This window comes from Bufo bufo, chromosome 4 (assembly GCF_905171765.1).
Source record: "Bufo bufo chromosome 4, aBufBuf1.1, whole genome shotgun sequence".
Lineage (NCBI taxonomy): Eukaryota > Metazoa > Chordata > Amphibia > Anura > Bufonidae > Bufo > Bufo bufo.
The window spans coordinates 611659065-611684576 of record NC_053392.1 but is presented as its reverse complement, the minus strand read 5'-3'; the positions used below and the strand labels follow the sequence as shown (position 1 = coordinate 611684576).

Here is a 25512-nt window from a genome sequence, read left to right as displayed (position 1 = left end):
AGTATCACTGACCTCGCCGGTGCTTACCTTGTCCTCTCAGGACATTCCTGCTCTCTCCATCACTGGCCACCTCCGCCAGTGATTGATTGGCTGAGTGGGCATTTCCTTTGTGGCAAGACGGGACCGGAGGGCACTGGGTACTGTGTGTCGGCAGTGTACGGAGACTTTAAGCAGTGCTCCATGGGTGGATCAAAATATCCAGATTAGATCCAATTTGCTTCCCTATTCCTGAAACATTTTAACCCTATAAAGTTCTAAGTACTAACACCCGCTCTCAAAGTGATTCTGCAGTTGCTGTGGCTGAGCGTGCTGTGACGGAGTCTTGTATCTTGCAGGAGAGGAGCTGGACTTTGAATATGAAGAGCGAGGGATTGGGTCGTGGCTCTGCAGAGTGAAGTATGTCCGACCGGAGCAGCAGATACACCTCCACCTATCTGCTAACGTGTCATTGGTGCATGATACTGGTTCGCATGGGGACGGGTCCTTATTCTAGGGACCCCCAAGAATCCACAGCAATCTGCTAAGTACCGCCACCCTCATCTCAGAGGTGTCTGTTAGAGATGAGCGAACTTCTGTTTTAAGTTCGGCGTCTAAAGTTCGGCTTCCGGTTAGCGGAGGATCCCGATATGGATTCCGAAGTGGTCCGTGGTAGCGGAATCAATAATGACCATTATTGATTCCGCTACCACGGACCACAACGGAATTCGGAATCCATATCGGGATCCTCCGCTAACCGGAAGCCGAACTTTAGACGCCGAACTTAAAACAGAAGTTCGCTCATCTCTAGTGTCTGGGCTAGGGTTAGGCGATATACCGGTATCACGATATACCGCGGTATAAAAAAAACGGCGATATGGCGATATCGCTGTTTCCAAAATACCGCGGTATTTTGTGACGTCATCAAAGCGGTCAGCTCACATTGTGCGCTGACCGCTTCTAAACGTGCGCCCGCCCGCCCCTGCACCTTGCATAGCGCTGCCGCTGAGTAACATTACTTCCTCTCGCTCCTGGCCTGGCTCCTTCTTGCTCCTCCTCCCTTAGTCAAGTCTCCACCCACCATCTGACATCATCACCGTCGTCACCCACCAGTGCCGGCTCTATTGTATGTGTCGAATCGATCCCCTGTGTGAGTACTGGTGTCTCTGGAGAGACTTTTCCTGCGGCTGCCTCACTAGTGTGTGCTCTGGTGACGAAATTATAAACTTACTACTTCCCGCAGCGGCCACCCCGGCTCTCCCTCCTCCTTGCTCCCATATTCAAATCTCTGCCCACCGGCATCTGATGTCAGAATCAGAGCACACAAGCGAGGCAGCCGCGGGAAAGGTATATCGCAAAGAATTACTGCATTTATGGTGGGCTGTGGCCACAAGACCTTATTATAACGCCTCCTTGTGGCCCCCCATACAGTGTAACGCCTCCTTGTGGCTGCCCCCATACAGTGTAACGCCTCCTTGTGGCCGCCCCCATACAGTGTAACGCCTCCTTGTGGCCGCCCCCATACAGTGTAACGCCTCCTTGTGGCCGCCCCCATACAGTGTAACGCCTCCTTGTGGCCGCCCCCATACAGTGTAACGCCTCCTTGTGGCCGCCCCCATACAGTGTAACGCCTCCTTGTGGCCGCCCCCATACAGTGTAACGCCTCCTTGTGGCCGCCCCCATACAGTGTAACGCCTCCTTGTGGCCGCCCCCATACAGTGTAACGCCTCCTTGTGGCCGCCCCCATACAGTGTAACGCCTCCTTGTGGCCGCCCCCATACAGTGTAACGCCTCCTTGTGGCCGCCCCCATACAGTGTAACGCCTCCTTGTGGCCGCCCCCATACAGTGTAACGCCTCCTTGTGGCCGCCCCCATACAGTGTAACGCCTCCTTGTGGCCGCCCCCATACAGTGTAACGCCTCCTTGTGGCCGCCCCCATACAGTGTAACGCCTCCTTGTGGCCGCCCCCATACAGTGTAACGCCTCCTTGTGGCCGCCCCCATACAGTGTAACGCCTCCTTGTGGCCGCCCCCATACAGTGTAACGCCTCCTTGTGGCCCCCCATACAGTGTAACGCCTCCTTGTGGCCCCCCATACAGTGTAACGCCTCCTTGTGGCCCCCCATACAGTGTAACGCCTCCTTGTGGCCCCCCATACAGTGTAACGCCTCCTTGTGGCCCCCCATACAGTGTAACGCCTCCTTGTGGCCCCCCATACAGTGTAACGCCTCCTTGTGGCCCCCCATACAGTGTAACGCCTCCTTGTGGCCGCCCCCATACAGTGTAACGCCTCCTTGTGGCCGCCCCCATACAGTGTAACGCCTCCTTGTGGCCGCCCCCATACAGTGTAACGCCTCCTTGTGGCCGCCCCCATACAGTGTAACGCCTCCTTGTGGCCGCCCCCATACAGTGTAACGCCTCCTTGTGGCCGCCCCCATACAGTGTAACGCCTCCTTGTGGCCGCCCCCATACATTGTAACGTCTCCTTGTGGCCGCCCCCATACAGTGTAACGTCTCCTTGTGGCCGCCCCCATACAGTGTAACGTCTCCTTGTGGCCGCCCACATACAGTATAACGTCTCCTTGTGTTTTTTTTTCTTTTAAACGGGTATTTATCGCGATATATATCGTTATAAATTTTTTAATATCGTTATTGTCTGAATATTTTTGATATCGTCCAACCCTAGTCTGGGCTTTGTGGGCGGCAGCTCGATGAGTTTAGTAGAGATCTGTCGTCATCATCATCAGCGCGGTTATACAGAAACCACTGAAAACCCTTTGTCTTTCTGATTGTAGGGGGTTCGCACCCCTCACATTGCAGCCCAACCCTCAGTGCTGTGCTCTTTACATCAGGTTTTGAGGTCATTAACGGCCAATCGGGGCTGCTTCTTACCTTCTGCTTCTCTTCTCGTTCTGTTCAGGCTGCCGGTGGACGATTCTGCAGGGAAGCAGCTGGTGGCGGAGGTGGTGCATTCAGGAAAGAAACGGGACGCCATGAGGTTGTGTTCTTTAGAGGCCTGCCGCATGTTGGACATGAGAGGGTTACTACGCCAGGAGGCCGGTCAGTCCTAACGCTGCTGCTTCTAGCTGTGGGGGGGGGCACTGCTACTGTATACAACTATAGGAACCCTATAAACTGCCCACTGAGAAGGCAGACAATCCCTTTAAACGTTGCAGTCTATTACTCCCTGTTATCAACCAGGGGAGAGGCAGACTGGTGTCCTGCAGTGGGGAGAGTGCGAGGAAGTCCCGCAAATTCACTTATGTCACACGTCTCCAAGGACCTCCAGAAATGGTTACATCTCGCATCTGATCCTCATAGCACTTCTACAGTCTAGGCTTCTAACAGAGAGCAATAAGGTGCATCCAGCTGCACAGGAAATGGAGAGATTTTCCACTCAGTTGTGTATTATACTTTTACACGTTTCGCAGTTAACACGAGCACACAGCCGTCGTTGTGGGGGGGGCATCCGGAAATAGATGTGAATAATCTGCCGTTTCCTCTGTGATTTTGTTAGTATCGCGTAAAAGAAAAACCAAACAGTGGGAGGACGAGGATTTCTACGACAGCGACGACGACACTTTCCTTGACCGCACCGGAGTGGTTGAAAAAAAGCGGTTGAATCGTATGAAGAAAGCCGGGAAGGTTGAGGAGAAACCAGAAACCTACGAGTCCCTGGTGAGTAAGAAGGAAGAGGAGAAAACAGGAGGTTAAGTAACGGTTTCTTCTCTCTCTCTGTACATCATGCTTTGCACTGCAGTTGCACTCAACGCTGCAGGTTTCTTCTCGTGTTGGAGCATCTCGCTGTTGTACCCGCTGCTGTATCAAGTGCATTGTGAGAGATGCAGGTTGCACTAGCCATTCTGCAGTTCACCCCCGTTTGCGGTCAGGGCATGACTAAAGTAAGTGACTTGCAGCTCTGGATGTGACTGGAGTCGAAGACACTTTAGCTAAAGATCTGTAAGATCTATGTAACTCTCACCTTATGTGGATATCGCCTGTAAAAATGAGTCTGACACGGTGTATTATTTGTGTATGAAAAACTTTATTTCAATAAAAAATATGCTTGATTAAAAAAAAGAGGAGGAGAGACATTGATCCTCCTGTCCCTGTAGAAGGCCTCACGCACACGGCTGTTCCGTGCAAATGCACCGCGGCCGGCATGGATTGAGACCCATTCAATTTGAATGGGCCCGTGATCCGTCCGTAGTGTAAAAAAAGAACATGTATTTTTTTGCGGTGCTGAGACACGGACAGAAACACCACGGAAGCACTCCGTACTGCTTCCGATCCTCCTGGATTGCGGACCCATTCAAGTGAGTGGGGTGCACACGGCCGGTGCCCGTGTATTGTGGACCCCTCTGTGTGCATGAGGCCTAACCATAGATGACCCTTGGTGGGGAGGGAAAAACGGACAGTCGGCATACACTCGATTACGCCTCTCACGGTGGAATTTTCATATGATCCATAAACAAGGGATCTAACCGCGTTGTCTGCAATGCTCCGAATCTGAATATTCAGTCTAGGGGAAAAAGAATAAGACATGACTCCTGGTGGTATTTAAGTCTGACTCCAATAACCTAAAAATACAAATGAGCCAATAGGATTCTGCCGCAGCGATCGATCTGTCTTCAGAACATACCACCCGGGCACAGTTAAGATAGCTTTTAGGCAGTAATACAAAGAAGACCATATACAGCTCATAGTAGGTACTGCAGCCCATGTGTATCCTGTGCTTATATATTAATCAGAAAATATGTTCAGTTCAGATAATAACCAAGATTTGAAATGATTTTCCCATGTCACATACGTATGTAAGATTTTATTTTTTACTATAGTAATCAAAAACATTAGTTTGTCTTCTACATTAGGCTACTTTCACACTGCCGTTTCTGGGTCCGCCTGTGAGATCCGTTTCAGGGCTCTCACAAGCGGCCCCAAACGGATCAGTTTAGCCCCAATGCATTCTGAATGGATGCGGATCCGTTCAGAATGCATCAGTTTGGCTCCGTTCCGACCTGGAGGCGGGCACCAAAACGCTGCTTGCAAAACGGATCCGTCCTGACTTACAATTTAAGTCAATGGGGACGGATCCGTTTACATTGACACAAATATGGTGCAATTGTAAACGGATCCGTCCCCCATTGACTTTCAATGTAAGTCAGGACGGATCTGTTTGACTTACACTTAGATTTTTTTTTGACTAAGTTATGCAGACGGATCCGTACTGAACGGATACAATCGTTTGCATTTATAGGTGCGGATCCGTCCGTGCAGATACCAGACGGATCCGCACCTAACACAGGCGTGAAAGTAGCCTTAGTTTGTCTTCGACATTTAGGTTTGTCTTCGACATTTAGGTTTGTCTTCGACATTTAGGTTTGTCTTCGACATTTAGGTTTGTCTTCTACCTTTTAGGTTTGTCTTCTACCTTTTAGGTTTGTCTTCTACCTTTTAGGTTTGTCTTCTACCTTTTAGGTTTGTCTTCTACCTTTTAGGTTTGTCTTCTACCTTTTAGGTTTGTCTTCTACCTTTTAGGTTTGTCTTCTACCTTTTAGGTTTGTCTTCTACCTTTTAGGTTTGTCTTCTACCTTTTAGGTTTGTCTTCTACCTTTTAGGTTTGTCTTCTCTCACTGATGTGAATCTTTTTATTACGTCAAAAAAAAATGTTCCTCTCTATCATGGAGCATAGTGTGTGTGGTGTTAATTATTTCAAGCCGGACGCTGGAAAACTGTCCTGTGGGGTAGGCAAGGTGCGAAATGGCCAAATGCCGCCTGGCAGTCAAAGGGTTAATCTGGGTGGTAAGCTCCCTCCTAGTGGTGGTCGCTTTCAGCTCTGACTGCTGGTAAATATATCCGGCACAGAGTTTTGAACGAGTGTAGAATAAAAAAAGGCATGAACTTTTAAGGGGATATTCCTTTTTTTTTTTTTTAAACCAAAAATGGGAATAAGAGACGGCTTAGCACAGCCCGCTAATGTGTTTCCGTAGTCGTGACCACCTCTGGCTGCTACACCCAGGTGGAAAGAGATTGGAGTACCCCTTTTAAATATCTAAATTATGTAGAACTTCCTTCATTTTTTTGGAACGTGCAACTTATTGATGTAAGTGCCAGGAAGAAACGATTGGTTTTCTGTAGTGTCTGTCTCGGAGCTGGCGCCGTGTGTTGCTGATCTGATTTTATATTTCTGTCATTAGACTGCAAAACTGGACCTCGTCGAAAAAGAAATCACGGAGATAGCGGCAAAGCTGAAAACAAATCGACAAGGTAATATACTATAGAATGGCGTCCGGCCCCCAGATGGCCAATAGAGCAGGTTTCCATCCGATTCTTGCTGGGTGGGAACTACTGTAAGCTGCTGTATTATGAGAAAATTAAAGTTGAGAACTAGTTTTGATGCAGCCTTAGTAGCCATGGTATATGCAAAACCTAAGACATTGCTGTCCCTGGTGCAAACGGTGGACCTTAAAGGGGTTGTGCACTAATTTCCAGACTGGCAGAACCTGTGTTGACAATCAGTCACCTGATCTCTGCTGCTGGGTCACGGGGCAATCGCTCCCTGCCCTCAGCTGCTTGTCTCGGGTGCTCCCTTCCTGTTTGATGCCGCTGCAGCCAGTTACTGGCCGCTGCTCCCCTTGTGTCATGTCAAATGATCATGTGATACAAAGGGAGCTGATCACTGCTGTGGCCAGTGATTGGCTGCAGTGGTGTCAAACTGGAATTTTACAGAGACAAGCAATGGAAGCCAGGGAGCAAACAAACCAGGGGCCCCCTTCTCCCCCCCCCCCCCCCCCCCCCCCAAGTCTGAGAGGTTTGGAAATGAGTGCACAGCTCCTTTAAAGACCGGTCTTGTTAAAATCGGTTGTGGCTTTCCGTAGAAAAATAAGTATTTTGTATGCAAATTAGGTCTTCAGTGCACTGAGGGCGTGGCCAGCACTGGAAAGCTGAGGTGCACCAAAGGGCTAGGCCCCACCCCTCGGTCTGCTGAAGCCCCTCATTTGCGTAAAGAATAAAAGTCTCTTCCCGGTAACACACAACCGATTTCCACAAAACAGGCATCATTTTAATCATCAGGGTCCACCCTGCCAGGCTGTATGCCTGGTGTAATAGGGTTGATCCTGCTGACCAGTGCTGTTAAAGAACCTATTGTTTAACATGGGCACTTCCGGTCATGAGAGGATCTGTTCCGCTTCACAGTCGTAGTACTTTAGTATCTGTTGTCCTTTATGTCTAGACCCCGTTGTGATTATGACCTGGTATTTCTCCCCCCAGATGAAGCCCAGACGTCGGCCCAAGATTCCCTGGACGCCTTCATGACAGAAATGAAATCTGGTGCCGCTATAGACAGCGTGACCCGCAAAAAGCTTCACCTACAGTCCTTGGAGCTGAAGAAGGAGCAGCAGAGGCTGAAGAGCCTGATCAAGATCGTCCAGCCGACCAAACTCCCTGAGCTCAAGACTGAGTAAGTGACAGCTCCGAAGCCGTGTTCACCCCCCTCCCCCGCAGCATTTAGATTGGCGAGAGGCTGTCTGCACTGCCCCCTATCTGTCAGCTTCCGCATGGACAGGTTCATGTGCGCCACTGCAACTAATGACTGGCCTCAGCGGTGACGTGTCCTCTAGCGGCGTGTGACCCACCAGTGAGATACTTCTGGGGAACATTTTACCCCTGAGGCTGTCCAAGCCGGAGTTGACAGATGAGAACTGGAAGTGCAGTGCAAGGAGCTGGAACCAGGCGGTGGGAAGCAGGTAAGTAGGTTTTTCCTTATGCATCCTGATGGCTGGAGGGGGTATTTAAAATCAGAAAAGTTTTTTTTAATTTTTATTAACTGTTTTATAATTAAAAAAAAAAATAACAGAATAAGGTGTACATACCCATAGAACGAGATCTCCGCAGCCTCCACCCCCTCATATCTTCTAGTTATCTATACTGATTCCATGCATCCCTCAATAATAAAAATATGTAAATCTTGCCCATAGGATATGACCAAGGATCGGCAATAATTTTACCAATAGAGGGGTGGGATAAAAAAAAAAATCCAGACAGCCCTTTAAAATGGGGTTATGCCATATCGACAAGATCGGCACACTATGTAACTATCAGCCTGTTACCTTCCACAAAATCAGCAGACTCCTCTCCTGAAACGATCTGTGCTGCTGTGGACCCTGCTCCTTCCACTATGTAACTCTCAGGCCTCTTGCACAGGCCTCCGAGACATACGGTCCGTGAGCGGGCCATATGTCCCGGAGCAGCATTGATTGGGAGCACACAGCATCATAGATTACAATGATGCTGTGCACATCGGGCCTCGCGCGGGACTATTGTCCCGCATTGATAAGATCATATGAGTGCAGGACAATAGTCCCGCGGGCGGCCCGATGTGCACAGCATCATTGTGATCTATGGTGCACTGTACTCCCATGCGCACGATCAATGCTGCTCCGGGACATATGGCCCGCTCATGGACAGTATATCCTGGAGGACATACGGTTGTGTGCAAGAGGCCTCAGTCTGTGACCTCCACAAGATCAGCACACTCCTCTCCTGAAACACTCTGTGCTGCTGCGGACCCTGCTCCTTCCATGGTGTAATGCTTATCAACTCCCACTAGGCAGCAAGCCTCTCTCTAGAAATCCTCTGTGCTGCTGAACTGCCCTGACATGTGGGCCTCACAATGCTGAAACCTCACTGGTCATATTTTTCAGTTCCGCTGCTCAAGACTCCAAAACCAAGAAGCTGACATTACCAATGTTCGGAGCGATGAAAGGAGGAAGCAAATTCAAGCTGAAAACGGGGACGGTCGGGGTAAGAGGCAGTCGATTCCTTGAGTCTTTTATATATTAGGTGCCAGTGATGTTGTTGCGGAGTTCTGCTAGATTCCCAGTCCACATAAGTATTACATTGGCACTTTACAGTAAGTCTGACGTTATAGAAGATCTCCGAGCACCTTCACCAGTATAAAACGTAACCTTTTAATGGTATTTATTAAAAATACCCCAATTCGTGCCTAAAATCTCTATCCCCTTAGGCCCCTTTCACACGGGCGTTGCGGGAACACGCGCAATTTTTCCGCGCGAGTGCAAAACATTGTAATGCGTTTTGCACTCGCGGGAGAAAAATCGTGCGTGTTTGGTACCCAAACCCGAACTTCTTCATCTTAGCTGTGCGCAGGAACAGGACCTGTGGTGACGTCACTCCGGTCATCACATGATCCATCACCATGGTAAAAGATCGTGTGATGACCGGAGTGACGTCACCACAGGTCCTGTTCCTGCGCACAGCTAAGATGAAGACAGAAGAGATGTCGGCTGCGCGATCAAGTGGATTAAGGTGAGTTAAATTATTATTATTATTTTTTAACCCCTCCAGCGCTATTGTACTATGCATTCTGTATTAAGAATGATATTATTTTCCCTTATAACCATGTTATAAGGGGAAATAATAATGATCGGGTCTCCATCCCGATCGTCTCCTAGCAACCGTGCGTGAAAATCGCACCGCATCCGCACTTGCTTGCGGATGCTTGCGATTTTCACGCAACCCCATTCATTTCTATGGGGCCTGCGTTACGTGAAAAACGCACAAAGAGGAGCTTGCTGCGATTTTCATGCAACGCACAAGTGATGCGTGAAAATCACCGCTCGTGTGCACAGCCCCATAGAAATGAATGGGTCGGTATTCAGTGCGGGTGCAATACGTTCAACTCACGCATCGCATCCGCGCGGAATACTCGTCCGTGTGAAAGGGGCCTTAGGCTGGGTATATATGGACCATTGCTGGGGAAAGGAAAATTATCTGGCCCTCCAGCTTACCCTATAATCTATTAACCCTGCCTACAAAAACGGAATAGCCGCCCCAATAGGGACGATCCCGTGTCAGGAACCTCCTAATCGCCCTATATGGCCCTGACACCTACAGAGACCACTATATTACTGTCAGTGGTCTAAATGTACATCAAAAACAAAAAAGATGAATAACGATATTTCCTCAATAAATGATAGTTTCACACAAACTCCATATATATCAGTATGGCCGGTAAGTTGGTGTGTATATATAATACTGTATCCAGGATGTAACCGCCTCTGTCCTGACGCGTTTCCCCAATACGTTTTGCAGGTATCCGTTTATCAGGGGACTTGCAATACATTTTTATCCCTTCCAATACACTTCAGGGGAAAGAAAAAATCCTAATATATATAGATATAGATATTTTTTATTTTTTTGTGAATAATTGCCCATACAACCAGTGATCACATATCGATTAACCAGAGAGAACCACTGTAATACTAGTTATTAATACCATGATGGATAACTCCTATCTAATGCCGGAGCATAGATCCCCAAATTATACACATGGCAAATGCTCTTGAGAAACTTATCAATAAACCTGCATATAGGGAAGGTATATAGATATTTCCCCCAGCAAATTGCAATCAGTAGCTGGATGTTGGCAGATAAACGCCTAAAAACACTTAAATGCTACTCATATAGGGGTAATTTAAAAGCATAAATATCAAGTTCTAAAATATACTTGCTCCAGCTGTAGTTAAAGTTTTGGCATTTTCCCTGAAGTTTATTGGAAGGGATAGTCCCCTGATGAACGGATACCTGCACTCTATGGTTAATCGATATATGATCACTGGTTGTATGGGCAATTATTCACTAAAAAGGATTTTTTCTTTCCCCTGAAGTGTATTGGAAGGGATAAAAATTTATTGCAAGTCCCCTGATAAACGGATACCTGCAAAACGTATCGGGGAAACGCGTCAGGACAGAGGCGGTTACATCCTGGATACAGTATTATACACTGCTCAAAAAAATAAAGGGAACACTTAAACAACACAATGTAACTCCAAGTCAATCGCACTTCTGTGAAATCAAACTGTCCACTTAGGAAGCGACACTGAGTGACAATCAATTTCACATGCTGTTGTGCAAATGGGATAGACAACAGGTGGAAATTATAGGCAATTAGCAAGACACCCCCAATAAAGGAGTGGTTCTGCAGGTGGTGACACAGACCACTTCTCAGTTCCTATGCTTCCTGGCTGATGTTTTGGTCACTTTTGAATGCTGGCGGGGGTTTCACTCTAGTGGTAGCATGAGACGGAGTCTACAACCCACACAAGTGGCTCAGGTAGTGCAGCTTATCCAGGATGGCACATCAATGCGAGCTGTGGCAAGAAGGTTTGCTGTGTCTGTCAGCGTAGTGTCCAGAGCATGGAGGCGCTACCAGGAGACAGGCCAGTACATCAGGAGACGTGGAGGAGGCCGTAGGAGGGCAACAACCCAGCAGCAGGACCGCTACCTCCGCCTTTGTGCAAGGAGTAACAGGAGGAGCACTGCCAGAGCCCTGCAAAATGACCTCCAGCAGGCCACAAATGTCCATGTGTCTGCTCAATCGGTCAGAAACAGACTCCATGAGGGTGATATGAGGGCCCGACATCCACAGGTGGGGGTTGTGCTTACAGCCCAACACCGTGCAGGACGTTTGGCATTTGCCAGAGAACACCAAGATTGGCAAATTCGCCACTGGCGCCCTGTGCTCTTCACAGATGAAAGCAGGTTCACACTGAGCACATGTGACAGACGTGACAGAGTCTGGAGACGCCGTGGAGAACGTTCTGCTGCCTGCAACATCCTCCAGCATGACCGGTTTGGCATTGGGTTAGTAATGGTGTGGGGTGGCATTTCTTTGGAGGGCCGCACAGCCCTCCATGTGCTCGCCAGAGGTAGCCTGACTGCCATTAGGTACCGAGATGAGATCCTCAGACCCCTTGTGAGACCATATGCTGGTGCGGTTGGCCCTGGGTTCCTCCTAATGCAAGACAATGCTAGACCTCATGTGGCTGGAGTGTGTCAGCAGTTCCTGAAAGACGAAGGCATTGATGCTATGGACTGGCCCGCCCGTTCCCCAGACCTGAATCCAATTGAGCACATCTGGGACATCATGTCTCGCTCTATCCACCAACGTCACGTTGCACCACAGACTGTCCAGGAGTTGGCAGATGCTTTAGTCTAGGTCTGGGAGGAGATCCCTCAGGAGACCGTCCGCCACCTCATCAGGAGCATGCACAGGCGTTGTAGGGAGGTCATACAGGCACGTGGAGGCCACACACACTACTGAGCCTCATTTTGACTTGTTTTAAGGACATTACATCAAAGTTGGATCAGCCTGTAGTGTGTTTTTCCACTTTAATTTTGAGTGTGACTCCAAATCCAGACCTCCATGGGTTAAAAAATTTGATTTCCATTTTTTTTTTTTTGTGTGATTTTGTTGTCAGCACATTCAACTATGTAAAGAACAAAATATTTCAGAAGAATATTTAATTAATTCAGATCTAGGATGTGTTATTTTTGTGTTCCCTTTATTTTTTTGAGCATATATATATTAGGGGTGCACCGAAATTCCAGCGGCCGAAAAATGGGCCTAATCCATTTCGGCTGATATTGGTACATATCGGCAGAAAATATGGGGTTTGGGATTTGTGCGGGCGGGCGGTTTACTTTAAGTCACTGCATCTTTATTTTACCTTACAATCGTGACGCTCCAGTAACAACTCTGCTGGCAGAGCGGAGGGCGGCGTAACGTCACTTACTCACGTGACGCGCCTGCTCCGCCTCCTTCATTCATAAAGTGGGCGGAGCAGGTGCGTCTTGTGAGTAAGTGACGTTACGCCGCCCTCCGCTCTGCCTGCAGAGTTGTTACTGGAGCGTCACGATTGTAAGGTAAAATAAAGATGCAATGAGTGATTAGTCTGCTGTGAGCAGCAGGGCCGGGGCTGTTATGGGTAGGGGGATCGGTCTATGGCACTGCTATGGGGAGGGGGGATCTGTGCACTGTTATGGGGAAAGGGATCTGTGCACTGTTGTGCCCATAACAGTGCACATATCCCCCCTCCATAACAGAGCCACCCACAGATCCCCCCCCTCCATAACAGCGCCACCCACAGATCCCCCCTCTCCATAACAGAGCCACCCACAGATCCCCCCTCTCCATAACAGAGCCACCCACAGATCCCCCTCTCCATAACAGAGCCACCCACAGATCCCCCCTCTCCATAACAGAGCCACCCACAGATCCCCCTCTCCATACAGATCCCCCTCTCCATACAGATCCCCCTCTCCATACAGATCCCCCTCTCCATACAGATCCCCCTCTCCATACAGATCCCCCTCTCCATACAGATCCCCCTCTCCATACAGATCCCCCTCTCCATACAGATCCCCCTCTCCATACAGATCCCCCTCTCCATACAGATCCCCCTCTCCCAGCAAAAATTTGTTCTTGACCTGAGGCTACGTCTGTTTACAGTTTGAGGTTGATTTTACAACTGTTTCTTGCACTGTTGTTTTGTACAATCACTTGTGTATGAGGAAGCACCATGTTATATAATATGATTTATTAAATTCATGAAAAAGAATTATTAATAAAATCATTAAAAAAAAAAGTATTTTAAAAGTATTTGGGCAAAAAGGCAGTTTCGGTTTTCGGTCAAGGGCATCCTGAATTTTCGGTTTCGGACCCGAATTTTTCATTTCGGTGCACCCCTAATATATATATATTAGGATTTTTTCTTTCCCCTGAAGTGTATTGGAAGGGATAAAAATTTATTGCAAGTCCCCTGATAAACGGATACCTGCAAAACGTATCGGGGAAACGCGTCAGGACAGAGGCGGTTACATCCTGGATACAGTATTATATATACACACCAACTTACCGGCCATACTGATATATATGGAGTTTGTGTGAAACTATCATTTATTGAGGAAATATCGTTATTCATCTTTTGTGTTTTTGATGTACATTTAGACCACTGACAGTAATATAGTGGTCTCTGTAGGTGTCAGGGCCATATAGGGTGATTAGGAGGTTCCTGACACGGGATCGTCCCTATTGGGGCGGCTATTCCGTTTTTGTAGGCAGGGTTAATAGATTATAGGGTAAGCTGGAGGGTCAGATAATTTTTCCATTCCCCAGCAATAGTCCATATATACCCAGCCTAAGTGGATAGAGATTTTAGGCACGAATCGGGGTATTTTTAACAAATACCATTAAAGGTTACGTTTTATACTGGTGAAGGTGCTCTGAGATCTTCTTTGAATAAAGCGACACTAGTGACTAACTTGGGCTTCTGACGTCCGTATTGATCAGAGCTGTGATTTGTTATAGAAGATCTGCCTCTGGCGGCCATAGTCATAGAGATTACTGTCGGGGGGGCATTTCAGTTCACCCCAGATCTGTCTCTAGAATATGCCGTCTGATAAAGGTAGATTTGCCATTCTGGACTCTGGAGAAGCTGGGTGACTGTACTGGCAGCCATTTTGGCTTTGTCCAGAAACTAATGGGGCTCCTAGCATTGTATAAAGTCCCAGTCCACCTCCAGAATACGCAGCACCATCTGCAGCAGCTAATGTAATGGTGAACTACAGTTCCCAGCCAGCTCTATGCCAAGTTTTGGCTCTTTCTGGCTAGAAATGTATAGTTGTGATTATACATGTTGATTGTATCCTTTCCTCCTTTTTGTAGAGGATTCCCCCGAAACGGACTGATCTCCCCTCTAGCCTGTTCACCATGAAAGGCGACAGCAATGAGCCTGAAGAAGAGGAGGAGGAAGAGGAAGACGAAATACAAATGGATACCGCCAGCAAGAGCCACACAGAGCACAAAACGGCACCGAGCGGATCCATAGAGCAGAGCCCCGACCCTAGAACCAGCACCTGCCCCACTCAGGGTAATGAAAGCGCCCCATACGTGTAGTCCACCCAAGGCTGGTGTATAGTTCTGGTACGCCAGCTTCCAGTATAACTTAATGGGGTGCACCCCAGTTGCAATAAAAAGGCTTCATCCTTGTATTCTGTAAAGTTCTGCAGCGTCTGCATAGACTTTCTGTTTCAGTTCCTCACCATTTTATAAGATCTCTGCTCACTGTCAGCAAATGGAAACCTTCTCGTTGCATCCAGAGGCTGAGAACCTGTACAGATACAGTTGTGTTCAGTCTGCGCAATCATCTGTGCTGTAAACCTATCAGCAGCGCCAAACGTTTACTGACAGCAAGCAGAGGTCTTGAACATGTTGAAGCATTGAAACCCAAAGCAATCTTTGCTTAATGAATTTACTGAGCTTTACTTAAAAATAGAAAAATCCCTTTAAATGGGGTTGTCTGTGTCTACCTGTGACAGACCCCCGTGTGCAGGGCGGCCATCACTACTTTACATGTAACCTTATAATGTGTTTATTGCAGCTGCTGATGTGGAAGAGAAGATCCCATGTAAAGAGCCAAAGAAAAAAACTGCGGCCCCTGGTGCTAGCCATGGGGCCCCAAATGTGCAGAGTCCTCCAGGTGAGCAACAAAACTTAGGATTGATGTCTTAACCCCTTCCTGACATCTGCTGTTCATGTACGTGGCATGCGTTCCTTATAGGGTGACCACGTGTCCCGGGACAGTCCTGCATTTGGAGAGTCTGTCCCAGTCACCCTCATTCCGGGACAATGCAGTGTCCCGGAATGACCTGAGCCGCCGACCGCTGCGGTGACCAGGGCTGTTTCTTGGGCCGGGTGGCCGCCCCCTGGGCGCTGTCAGAAGGGGGGCGCCGGCAGGGCACAGCAGGAGATGAGCGCTGCGCTTCCATTGTGGAAGCGCTCACTCATCCCTATAGTCATCTGTATCGCCGTCTTCAGGACGGCGATACAAATATCTGTGCTGCGGCAGCCGGCAGGGGAGGGAGAGGTGTGTCCCCTCCCTGTTCCTTTGATAGGCTGCCGGCCTAGTGCTGGCAGCCTATCAGAGGCCGGTGCAGGCGGCGCGATGACTTAATCGCGCCGCCTGAGCCAGCGAGGGACACAGGTCGGAAGAGGCCTGCATCGCATCCTGGAGGAGGTAAGTATAAGTTTTTTATTTATTTATATATATGTACACATTACAATACTGGCACAGACATAAGGGGGGCTACTGGCACAGAATGGATCAAATTCTATTACTGAGTAGAAGTGGCAATCTAATAATTGTATGCTGGGGCTCTTTGGAGGCCTAAAAAAAAGTTTAAAAAAAAGTTTTAAAAATTCAAATCACCCATCCTCCCACAAAATAAAAAATGAACATAATAGGTATTGCCTGTACTATTAAAATATAAACATATTTATCCCATACGGCATAACAGGAAAATAAAAATGGCCGATTCACAGGTTTTGGGGAATGCTGTGCAAGCAAAACCCATAAAACTGGTGCAACTGTATTTGTTTTTTTTCCCTTCCCAAATTAGGAATTTTTCTCCAGCTTCCCATCACCTCATATGCAATGAGAAAGTACAAGACGAGCCTTCATACGGCTATGTGAACGGAAAAATAAAAATAAGTTATGACTCCAGGAAGCCAGGGAATGAAAAGGAAAAAATGGAAAATCTTCAGGAAGGGGTTAAAGGGGTATTCCCAGCTTCGGATGCTCAGAATATGCCATAAATGACTGATAGAGGCTGGTTCCACCTCTGGGACAGAACAGGACCTGGACACAATGGCGGGAGGTGGTCGCATGGAAACAACCAAGCCGACTGGGCTGTATTGTTTCCATAGCTCTCATACAAGGGAATGAATGGTGTCGCACCGACCGCTCTCCTGTTTCCGTAGTTCTGGTTGCCACATCCAGGAGAGATGAGAACGAGGGTCCCTTTGTACAACTGGAATACCCCTTTAAATTGTAATGTAATCAGAGACGTGGAATGATAGACATAGCCCAGAGCAGAGAATGACTGTCCACAGATACCCATCGGGCCCCACTGAAGGCGGATTAGAGGAATATTACTTTTAATGTTTGTATGATACAGATGTGGAGTCTGCTGGGTGATCTCAGACATACCCGGTGGCCTGCCATGTAAATGGTCTGATCATCTGACACCTAAGGCCCCTTGCGTCTGCTATCGGGGAAAATCGCGCGAGTAGGTACCCAATTGCAGTCAGTTTTGATTGTGATTGCGTTCCGATGTTTAGTTTTTATCACGCGGGTGCAATGCGTTTTGCACTCGCGTGATAAAAAACTGACTTTGGTACCCAGACCCGAACCCGGACTTCTTCACTGAAGTTCGGGTTTGGGATCGGTGTTCTGTATATTTTATTATTTTCCCTTATAACATGGTTATACGGGAAAATAATAGCATTCTGAATACAGAGTGCTTAGTAAAATGTGGCTTGAGGGGGTTAAAAAAATAAAATAAAAAATTAACTCTCCTTGTTCACGCAGCCGGCATCTTCTATCTTCATTCAACAGGACCAGTGCTGACGTCACCGCGCTCACCACGTGGTGAGCGCGAATACGTCATCAAAGGTCCTTTTGCAGGTCCTCAAAGAAGAAGAAAGAAGACTATGCCGGCTGAAAATCACCGCTCATGTGCACAGCCCCATAGAAATGAATGGGTCCAGATTCAATGCGGGTGCAATGCGTTCACCTCACGCATTTCACCCGCACCGAATTCTTGCCCGTGTAAAAGGGGCCTAAGAGGCGCTGATGATGCGGGGTTATTGGAATGTTACGAATACGTAGATGCACACAGTCTCTTAAAGGGTCGTAGATATGGTACTAATAGGTCCGGGATAGCGGTCCCTGTTTCTGGTTGACGCCAGCAGTGCAGGTTGTCGGTAAATCCACTGATATATTTCTGGTGTAGTTGTCGATGAATCTGAGCTCCTTCTTAGGCCTCATGCACACGGCCGTTGGGCGGGTCGGCAATCCACAGCCGCCGGCCATGTGCACCCTGCATCACGGATGCGGAACCATTCACGTGAATGGGTCCGGAGATGCGGAACGGAGTCACGGAACACCGGAAGCACTACGGAGTGCTTCCGTGGTGTTTCTTTCCGTACCACAAAAAAAATATGATGTGTCATATTTTTCTCGTGCATGGCATTGGGGGACACAGCACCATGGGTATATGTCCAACTACCACTAGGAGGCGACACTAGACATAAAAAGTGTTGGCTCCTCCCCGTTGGGCTGTACCCTCTCCACAGACACTAGGCAGCTCAGTCTTGTTCTAGTGTCCGTAGGAGGCAGACCTGACCTGCTCTTTTGTGCAGGTCATCCTGCTACTTTTTTATTTTATTTTTTCTTTAATCATTTTTTCTTTCTCTGCAGGTTTCGGCCTGCGGCAGGGGTGGCTCCATCGTGTTCCACTTTAGTTGCCCCCCTGCGGGCGCGTACTCAGGTACCTGGCAGCCACCCAGTCCCCAAATCTGCTTCCGCAGTGGAATTCCGGTAGTCCCACGGTTCCCGTGTTGAGTCCGCCGAGGGGGTGGTTACTGCTGCGCCTGAAGACGTCTGAGGGTGAGTATTTTAGTTTAGGATCTCCCTCCCTCCTGGGCCTGGGTGCGTTCCCTCCTCTCCCCCCTTCCCCCATATTTGATACAGCTCCATTGCTGTGTGGGACACTGCCTTGCCTCTGATACAGCAGGTTGTAGGTTCAGGCCCCAACAGTCACTTTTAACTCTCTGCTGTATCCTGGCCCCAGAAGCCCCCTGGCCTTCCGTTTTTCTCTCTCTGGGGGTCGCTTCTTCTGTTCTCTCCCCCCCCCCCCCCCCCCCCACCTGGCCCCCGTTCGTCGCGGCTTCTCTGGGGCACTATCGCGATCGCGGCCGTTTTTCGGGCTGCGCTCCACTAATTTAGTCCCCGGCTTTTCGGGCCTACTAGGCCGCAACTTCCCGCCCACTTTCTGACCTTCCCGGGCTTACTCTATCACCTCCCCTCCGTGGGGGGAGCCTGGGAGGGGCCTCTCCTGCCTGCCAGTCCAGCCCCAGGTTCCTTCTCCCTCTCTGAGGGGCGTTTCTTCATCCGGCTGTCGGCTCCTGCACTCTCCGGTCGCCATCTTCTGGTCTCCAGCTTGGGGTGCGCTGCACAGTTACTGGGGTCTGGTAGGCAGCCTCTGGCTGAATTTCTCCACAGGCTCTTTTCCTTCCCTCCCCTCTCTATTGCTGCATTCTCCTGCAGCCCTTCCACTGCTCTATAGCTGCTGCAGCACCTCTTGGGGGACGTGACATCCGGGGTCAGATAGGACAGCCCTGCTGCTCTATGGGGCCTCCTCTCCCAGCCTCCCTATCGGATCGCCACGTATTTTACGTGCGTCCGTTGTCTTCAGAGGTTTCCACGTGGTCGACTTGTCCCCCCTCCCACCCTTTTGTGTGTAGGTCCCCCCTGAGTGGGCTCCCTCCATGTCGTTCCATGGGAACCTTGCCTGACTCGCCCAATCCCTGGCGGAGTCACTGGAGCGCTACCTACAAATTGCGGTCTCATTCCCCCCCCGTCCCCTGAGCCACGCTCACGCTCAGATACAGGGTCACGCAAGGAGTAGCCCATGGACCAACCTCGGGTGGTCTCAACTAGCTTCCACCCCTCCTCGGCATCCTCGGGTCCCCCAGGACAGGCCGGAGGCTGGTGACGAAGCCTTCTCTGTCAGTTGCCTCTGGGGACACCTCTGCACCGATTCCCTCGGAACAGAGCATCAGGCGGTCTTCCACCGTGCAGAATCCCTGTGCGTGGTCAAGTCAAACGTGCATGGTGGTACCTACCCTACCCAGGTTTGGTGCCCCTCTAGTGGACTTTCGGATGGCGCTCTCCTGCCTGCACAGGTAATTACTGCACAGGTAAGGCAGCCGTCACCGTGCTTAGCAACTGGGACACCTACGCGGTGTCTCTGGTATGTACGCCCTCGTAGGCTGTGCACGACAGACCTTCCTGGTTCCCCTATCCAGGGGCTATGTTCTAGGCAAGCTGATAATTCAGGCAAACGCCACTTGTAGGGTTGGCTCCCCTTCTCGGCCTCTAAAGGTTCTTTTGTAGTGCCTGTACCAGAGAATACAGGCCGGCTTCTATGCCGTGGCGATTACATCTGTCTGTTTTCAGCTGCCTTGTTACTTTCGTAGGTAGAGTTCCTGCTGACTGGTTAGATGTTCCATGTATTTCCAGGAGCTGTTGCCGTTGCTCCTGTCTGGCCTTATGGTGTACCTTGCGGCACTATTTCTCCCTTACTGGACGAGATATTGAGGCCACTTTGTAGTGCTGTTGCCACTGCAACCTCATCTAGAGTACACCAAACTGCCATCTTACTCCCTTCTTAGGTGAGTTCCTGCACCGCCTCTGATGCTGCAGCCGTTACACCTGTCGGGCTCTATGGTGTGCCATGCGGCCTTGTTTCCCTCTTTTAGGTGAAATAGAGGGCCTCCTTCAGTTGCCATTGCACTTACCTAGTTGTGGTGTGCACTTGTCGTTCCTTGTGGTACCGTGCGGCCCTATTTTTCCCGAGCGAAATATAGGTGCCATAGCTAACGTGGCAGCCGTTGCACTTCTCTGGTCCTAGGGTGCTCCATGTGGCCACATCGCTCTAATCTTAGACCTAGTACCTCTTCCATCTCCAGATTCTGTACCCATTGCACCTCTGGTCGTATCTCTGCACTACACAGCGTATTTCTACCTTACAGGTTGAGGACCTGTACCCTCCAAATGCGGTCGCATTCCTGGATGCTGTGGCTTTGTTTCCACCCTCCTTAGTGTGCAACATGCAGCCACTTTACCTCGGTTTTGGGTGTGTATTTTTAGTGCCCACGTGCTGGGCCCTATGGTGCAATCTGTGGCCCATACAGTTTCTGTATTACTGGGTGCTTCCTTCCCTGGGCTCTAATCTGTGCTGCGGATGTTGGTTACTTCCCTTTTCGGCATCCTGGTTCAGCACGAACATGGTAGCCATATCTGGCAGGGGTGGGCCAGCCCAACCTCCTCCTTGTCGGTCTATTACTGCTTCTGGTGTACCCAGTATATGACTGATCTGTTCTGATCTGGTGGGTGGTCCACATACAACCACGCTCCCTACACCATGGCCTGGTGGTTGTTGGTTTTTGTGCTAGGGTTGCTATTGCCATCCCTATCAAATACTACTTTCGGCTGCACTCCGCGTTCCCCATATTATAAAGGAGCACCGCGTTGTTTTCTATTACAGGGCGGACCATTCCTGGTGGAGTACAGTGATCTCCACTGGATCTTCTCCTTGTTGGGATACGTAGCTTGCTGAGCACCGGCCGCTGCAGCAGTTTTCGGCCATCTCTGGATGTCCTCCGCCACACGGAATCCTCCTGGGGTCAGCGACATTATCCTCGCTGGACGTCCTCCCTGATGAGTCAGGGACAGAACCACTTAGCGCCACACACCTGCCTGGTAGGTGAATTTTCTGCTGATTGCTCTGACATAGGACAGGGTTCCGTAGTTCCTTCTGGGTCCGGGTGTTCCCTTATTTCTATGCTTAGTTGTACTATCTAACAGAGGGCAGTCCATCGGGACCTTGCTATTGTCTGCGCCCATCCGGTACTCTCTCCCCCTGGGAGCCTTCTATATGTCGGTCGCAGCTGGTTTCTACATTTCGTGTAATCACTCCCGCTTCTTTTATAGCGACTTCACCATTCCTTATGCATATGGGCGTCTGTTGTTTTAGTGGTACAACCCAAGCCGCTGTATTTGCCCTCCCCGGGACAATGTAAGCTGATTGCTAGCCACTATTCTTTGAATGGCTAGTTGTCCATGGCCAATTCCTTCCCATATGGCGGTTCTTTTCATTTTTTCTTGGATATTCTGGTTTTTGTTGTCCTCTGGTGGTTCGGTTCCTTGTGAGCCCATTGCGGGTACTCCTTTCTGGAGTCCCTGTCCCCGTTCATTTGACCACACAGATTCTGTAGGATTATCGTTGTTTGGGAGGGGCCTGGGTTGGTTGTTCCCCTTGCGGGTTCCAATAGCCTTTTGGACCTCATGGGGTTCATGTCTGTCTTCCCATCCTCCCACTTCAAGTACCTGGTATTGAGTGGTTTAGTGCTACGGTTTGCATTTCCACCTTATGGTCTCCTTCGGGAGGGACTTCCTCCTGTTTGTAGAGCCTTCCTCCTTAGACTGTTGGGAGTACTTTCCTTCTCCTTCCATGTCTCTCAGTCCAGTGTGTCCCTGCTGAGATTTCCTTGCCCTGCATCTCCCTGATACTTCATTTGGCCGGAGTTCCTCCGGTCTTGCGCTTCTCAGCGATATTTTGTTTTCAGAGGCTCGTTCCTCATCTCCTGGTTTTGGGATGCAGGTCTTCTCTTATTTTTTTCTTTTTAACTGGCCCTTACTTCCTACCCCCTCCCTTTCCAAGGGTTGGCGGTTTCCCTTAGCGCCTTTGGGGGTTTTCACTTTCCAATAGGACGTTTATCTTCATCACCTGCTTCGCGGTGGGGGGAGTCCTGCTCCCTTCATATGTGAGCCTTGCTATGGCTTCCCTCACTCCAGTGTGCCCCTGCTGAGATTCCTGGGCTTGCATCTGGTTCCCTTCTTCCCTGATAATTAGTTTTGCCAGAGTTTCTCCGGTCTTGCGCTTCTCAGCGATATTTTGTTTTCAGAGGCTCGTTCCTCGTCTCCTGGTTGGGGATGCAGGTCTTGTCTTTTCTCTTTTCCTGTTTTTTTCTTACAACCCCCTCCCCTTCCAGGGGTTGGCGGTTTCCCTTAGCGCCTTTAGGATTTTTTCCTTTCAATAGGGCGCTTAATTTTTTCACCTGCTTTGAGGTGAGAGGAGACCTGCTCCACTCACATGTGAGCCTTGCTATAGCTTCACTCTCTCGTTTGGCCTTCAGTGATTCCAATTTCCCTTGCTCCCCTGGCCCTTCAGGGGTTCTCCTCAGGGTGTCTGTGCTTTCGCCTGAGGCAATTGGGATGTTGGTTAGATCCGATACGCGACGCTGTCCTACTTTCCCTTCAGCCTTTGGCTGAGCTGGGTGTTCCTTTGCCGCCTTCTTGCATTTGGGACCTTCTCCCAGGCATTTGTCCTGGGGTGCTGACAGTCGTCACTGTGGCCTCCTTGGAGTTTCTCCCTTGTTATGAGGCTTCCTGCCTATTCCGTGCTTTTCTCCTGTTGGGTCACATGGTTCTCCCGCACCTGTATGCCCACAGGTGGCATGGTTGTTCTTCCCATCCTCGGGGACTGCTTTGGGACGTCCCATGGTGCTGTGTCCCCCAATGCCATGCACGAGAAAATTGGATTTTTTGTACTCACCGTAAAATCCTTTTCTCGTAGTAGGCATTGGGGGACACAGATCCCTCCCTATGTTGTTTTTACTTCAGCTTCTCCGGGCTGGTCTCTTGATCTTTCCCGGTACGGGAGTTGTTGGTTCCTTGCCTTTCTTCTCTCTCCTACTGCTTTTGGTACAAACTGAGCTGCCTAGTGTCTGTGGAGAGGGTACAGCCCAACGGGGAGGAGCCAACACTTTTTATGTCTAGTGTCTCCTCCTAGTGGTAGTTGGACATATACCCATGGTGCTGTGTCCCCCAATGCCTACTACGAGAAAAGGATTTTACGGTGAGTACAAAAATCAAATTTTTTGCGGTGCGGACATACCACGGACCCATTCAAGTTAAATGCGTCCGGCCCGCTGCACGGATGTTGCCCGTGAATTGCGGTCCCCAATGCATGGAACGGCCGTGTGCATGAGGAGGCCTAATACAGTCTTCTTTTTTTTTTTTTTGTTTTCAGCTGCTGAAACCAAGGAGGAGGAAGCAGCCCGTAAGACTACCACAGTGAGACAGAGGAAAATGCTGGGCCCGAGCCGGGTGAGTGCCCCTCTCATATGTAACTCTATTCTGCATGGTGCAGACAGTAATTATCCAGTAATGTCTGTCTGTACAGCCGCCCCAAGGAGTCTCGTCAGCCAGTTATCCTGAAGACAATCCGGACTATTGTGTGTGGACCCCACCTGCAGGTAACGTAGGGTTACATTACCTACCTACAGAAACCCTATATATTCACTCTGAACACCAGGTTACATATAAAATAATCACAGTGGAATCACCGTACATACATTACTTATCCTGTACTGATCCTGAGTTACATCCTGTATTATACTCCAGAGCTGCACTCACTATTCTGCTGGTGGAGTCACTGTGTACATACATTACTTATCCTGTACTGATCCTGAGTTACATCCTGTATTATACTCCAGAGCTGCACTCACTATTCTGCTGGTGCAGTCACTGTGTACATACATTACTTATCCTGTACTGATCCTGAGTTACGTCCTGTATTACACTCCAGAGCGGCACTCACTATTCTGCTGGTGCAGTCACTGTGTACATACATTACTTATCCTGTACTGATCCTGAGTTACATCCTGTATTATACCCCAGAGCTGCACTCACTATTCTGCTTTTGCAGTCACTGTGCACATACATTACTTATCCTTTACTGATCCTGAGTTACGTCCTGTATTACACTCCAGAGCTGCACTCACTATTCTGCTGGTGCAGTCACTGTGTACATACATTACTTATCCTGTACTGATCCTGAGTTACATCCTGTATTATACTCCAGAGCTGCACTCACTATTCTGCTGGTGGAGTCACTGTGTACATACATTACTTATCCTGTACTGATCCCGAGTTACATCCTGTATTATACTCCAGAGCTGCATTGGTAATTCTGCTGGTCAGGGGGTGTGTCCTTTTCACTGCTCGGAGGGGGGTGTTCTTTTTACTGCACTTTTTCAGTGTGGGTCCTGATTGTGGTAAGTGCCCAGTATCTCCTCAGTCATCCCTGCCCCACACCATCGCCTTGTCTTGATTGATCGCCCCCTTCTGCAGGGTGACGTTGCTCTCTGGCACTGCAGTCCTGTGTATGCGCTGTTGCGGGGCGCTATTCTCTAGCCTGTGAGCATTGCTTTGAGTGACTTACCGCACAATCACTGTATTCATGTCCAACAAATAACTGAATTTGATGCCTGGAGTTGCAGAGTTTAGAGTATGCCCAGTCCCATGATCACACTGCGCATGCGCAAGATCTTAGTGACTGAGGCCGCGATGTCAAACAGCAGTGAAGATGTCGGAGAAGGCAGAGATTATGGAGGAGAGCCTGGGCACTTGTGGCCTCAGTTGCATCGTCTTCTCATGTAGCCACCACATCGGTTACATTATGTTTTATTAAATTTTTTATTTTTCTCACTTCTTTTTTTCCTGCTTTTGTCAATCAGGGCAAACGGGAGACGGAAAGACCCATTTGAACGAAAAATACGGCTACTGATATGAGGCCTGCAACTTCATGATGCCTCCCAGAGCAGGCTGTGGCCTATAGCACTGGACTCCCCTCCTCCAGTACCCGGTGGGCACACACTGGTGTCTCAGACCCCGCCTGGCGCCAGCAGGTTCAACGGCTATCGTCTCTGGATGCTGCTGCGTCGCATGAACATCGGGTGCACGTCTACAGGTCAGGATCTCCCCACTCTGTAGACTATGGCGGCACAGGACCTGGACCCCCGACAGATCACCTCGTACTGAGCCACCTCTACCCCCCCCCCCCCCCCCCCCCCCCCCCCAACCCCCTTGTGCTAATTCAGGTCTTTTTATATTGAAGATTTGGTAGACGGCGTCCCCCCTTAGACCCCTCACAGCTCCTCTAGGGGGCTCAATTCTCAGTGTGGATATTTTATTTTTGTGATGTTTTTTTTGTTTTTGTTTTTATTATTATTATTATTATCACCCCTTGTACAATTTGGAAG

General features: G+C 49.3%; 1 protein-coding gene across 1 annotated transcript in view; it reads left to right on the top strand.

Annotated features, from left to right (window-relative positions):
- The window catches only part of LOC120999655 (solute carrier family 4 member 1 adaptor protein), a 31315-nt gene extending 6011 nt beyond the window's left edge, over positions 1 to 25304 (top strand). Inside the window, exons 5-15 of the mRNA XM_040430647.1 lie at positions 336 to 396; positions 2896 to 3035; positions 3493 to 3653; positions 6173 to 6242; positions 7248 to 7437; positions 8681 to 8780; positions 14506 to 14710; positions 15221 to 15319; positions 23499 to 23575; positions 23652 to 23724; positions 24988 to 25304. Coding sequence (XP_040286581.1) covers positions 336 to 396; positions 2896 to 3035; positions 3493 to 3653; positions 6173 to 6242; positions 7248 to 7437; positions 8681 to 8780; positions 14506 to 14710; positions 15221 to 15319; positions 23499 to 23575; positions 23652 to 23724; positions 24988 to 25037 — 1226 coding nt within the window. The 3' untranslated portion in view covers positions 25038 to 25304. The remainder of the gene's footprint in view (positions 1 to 335; positions 397 to 2895; positions 3036 to 3492; positions 3654 to 6172; positions 6243 to 7247; positions 7438 to 8680; positions 8781 to 14505; positions 14711 to 15220; positions 15320 to 23498; positions 23576 to 23651; positions 23725 to 24987) is intronic.
- The last annotated feature ends 208 nt before the right edge of the window (positions 25305 to 25512 follow it).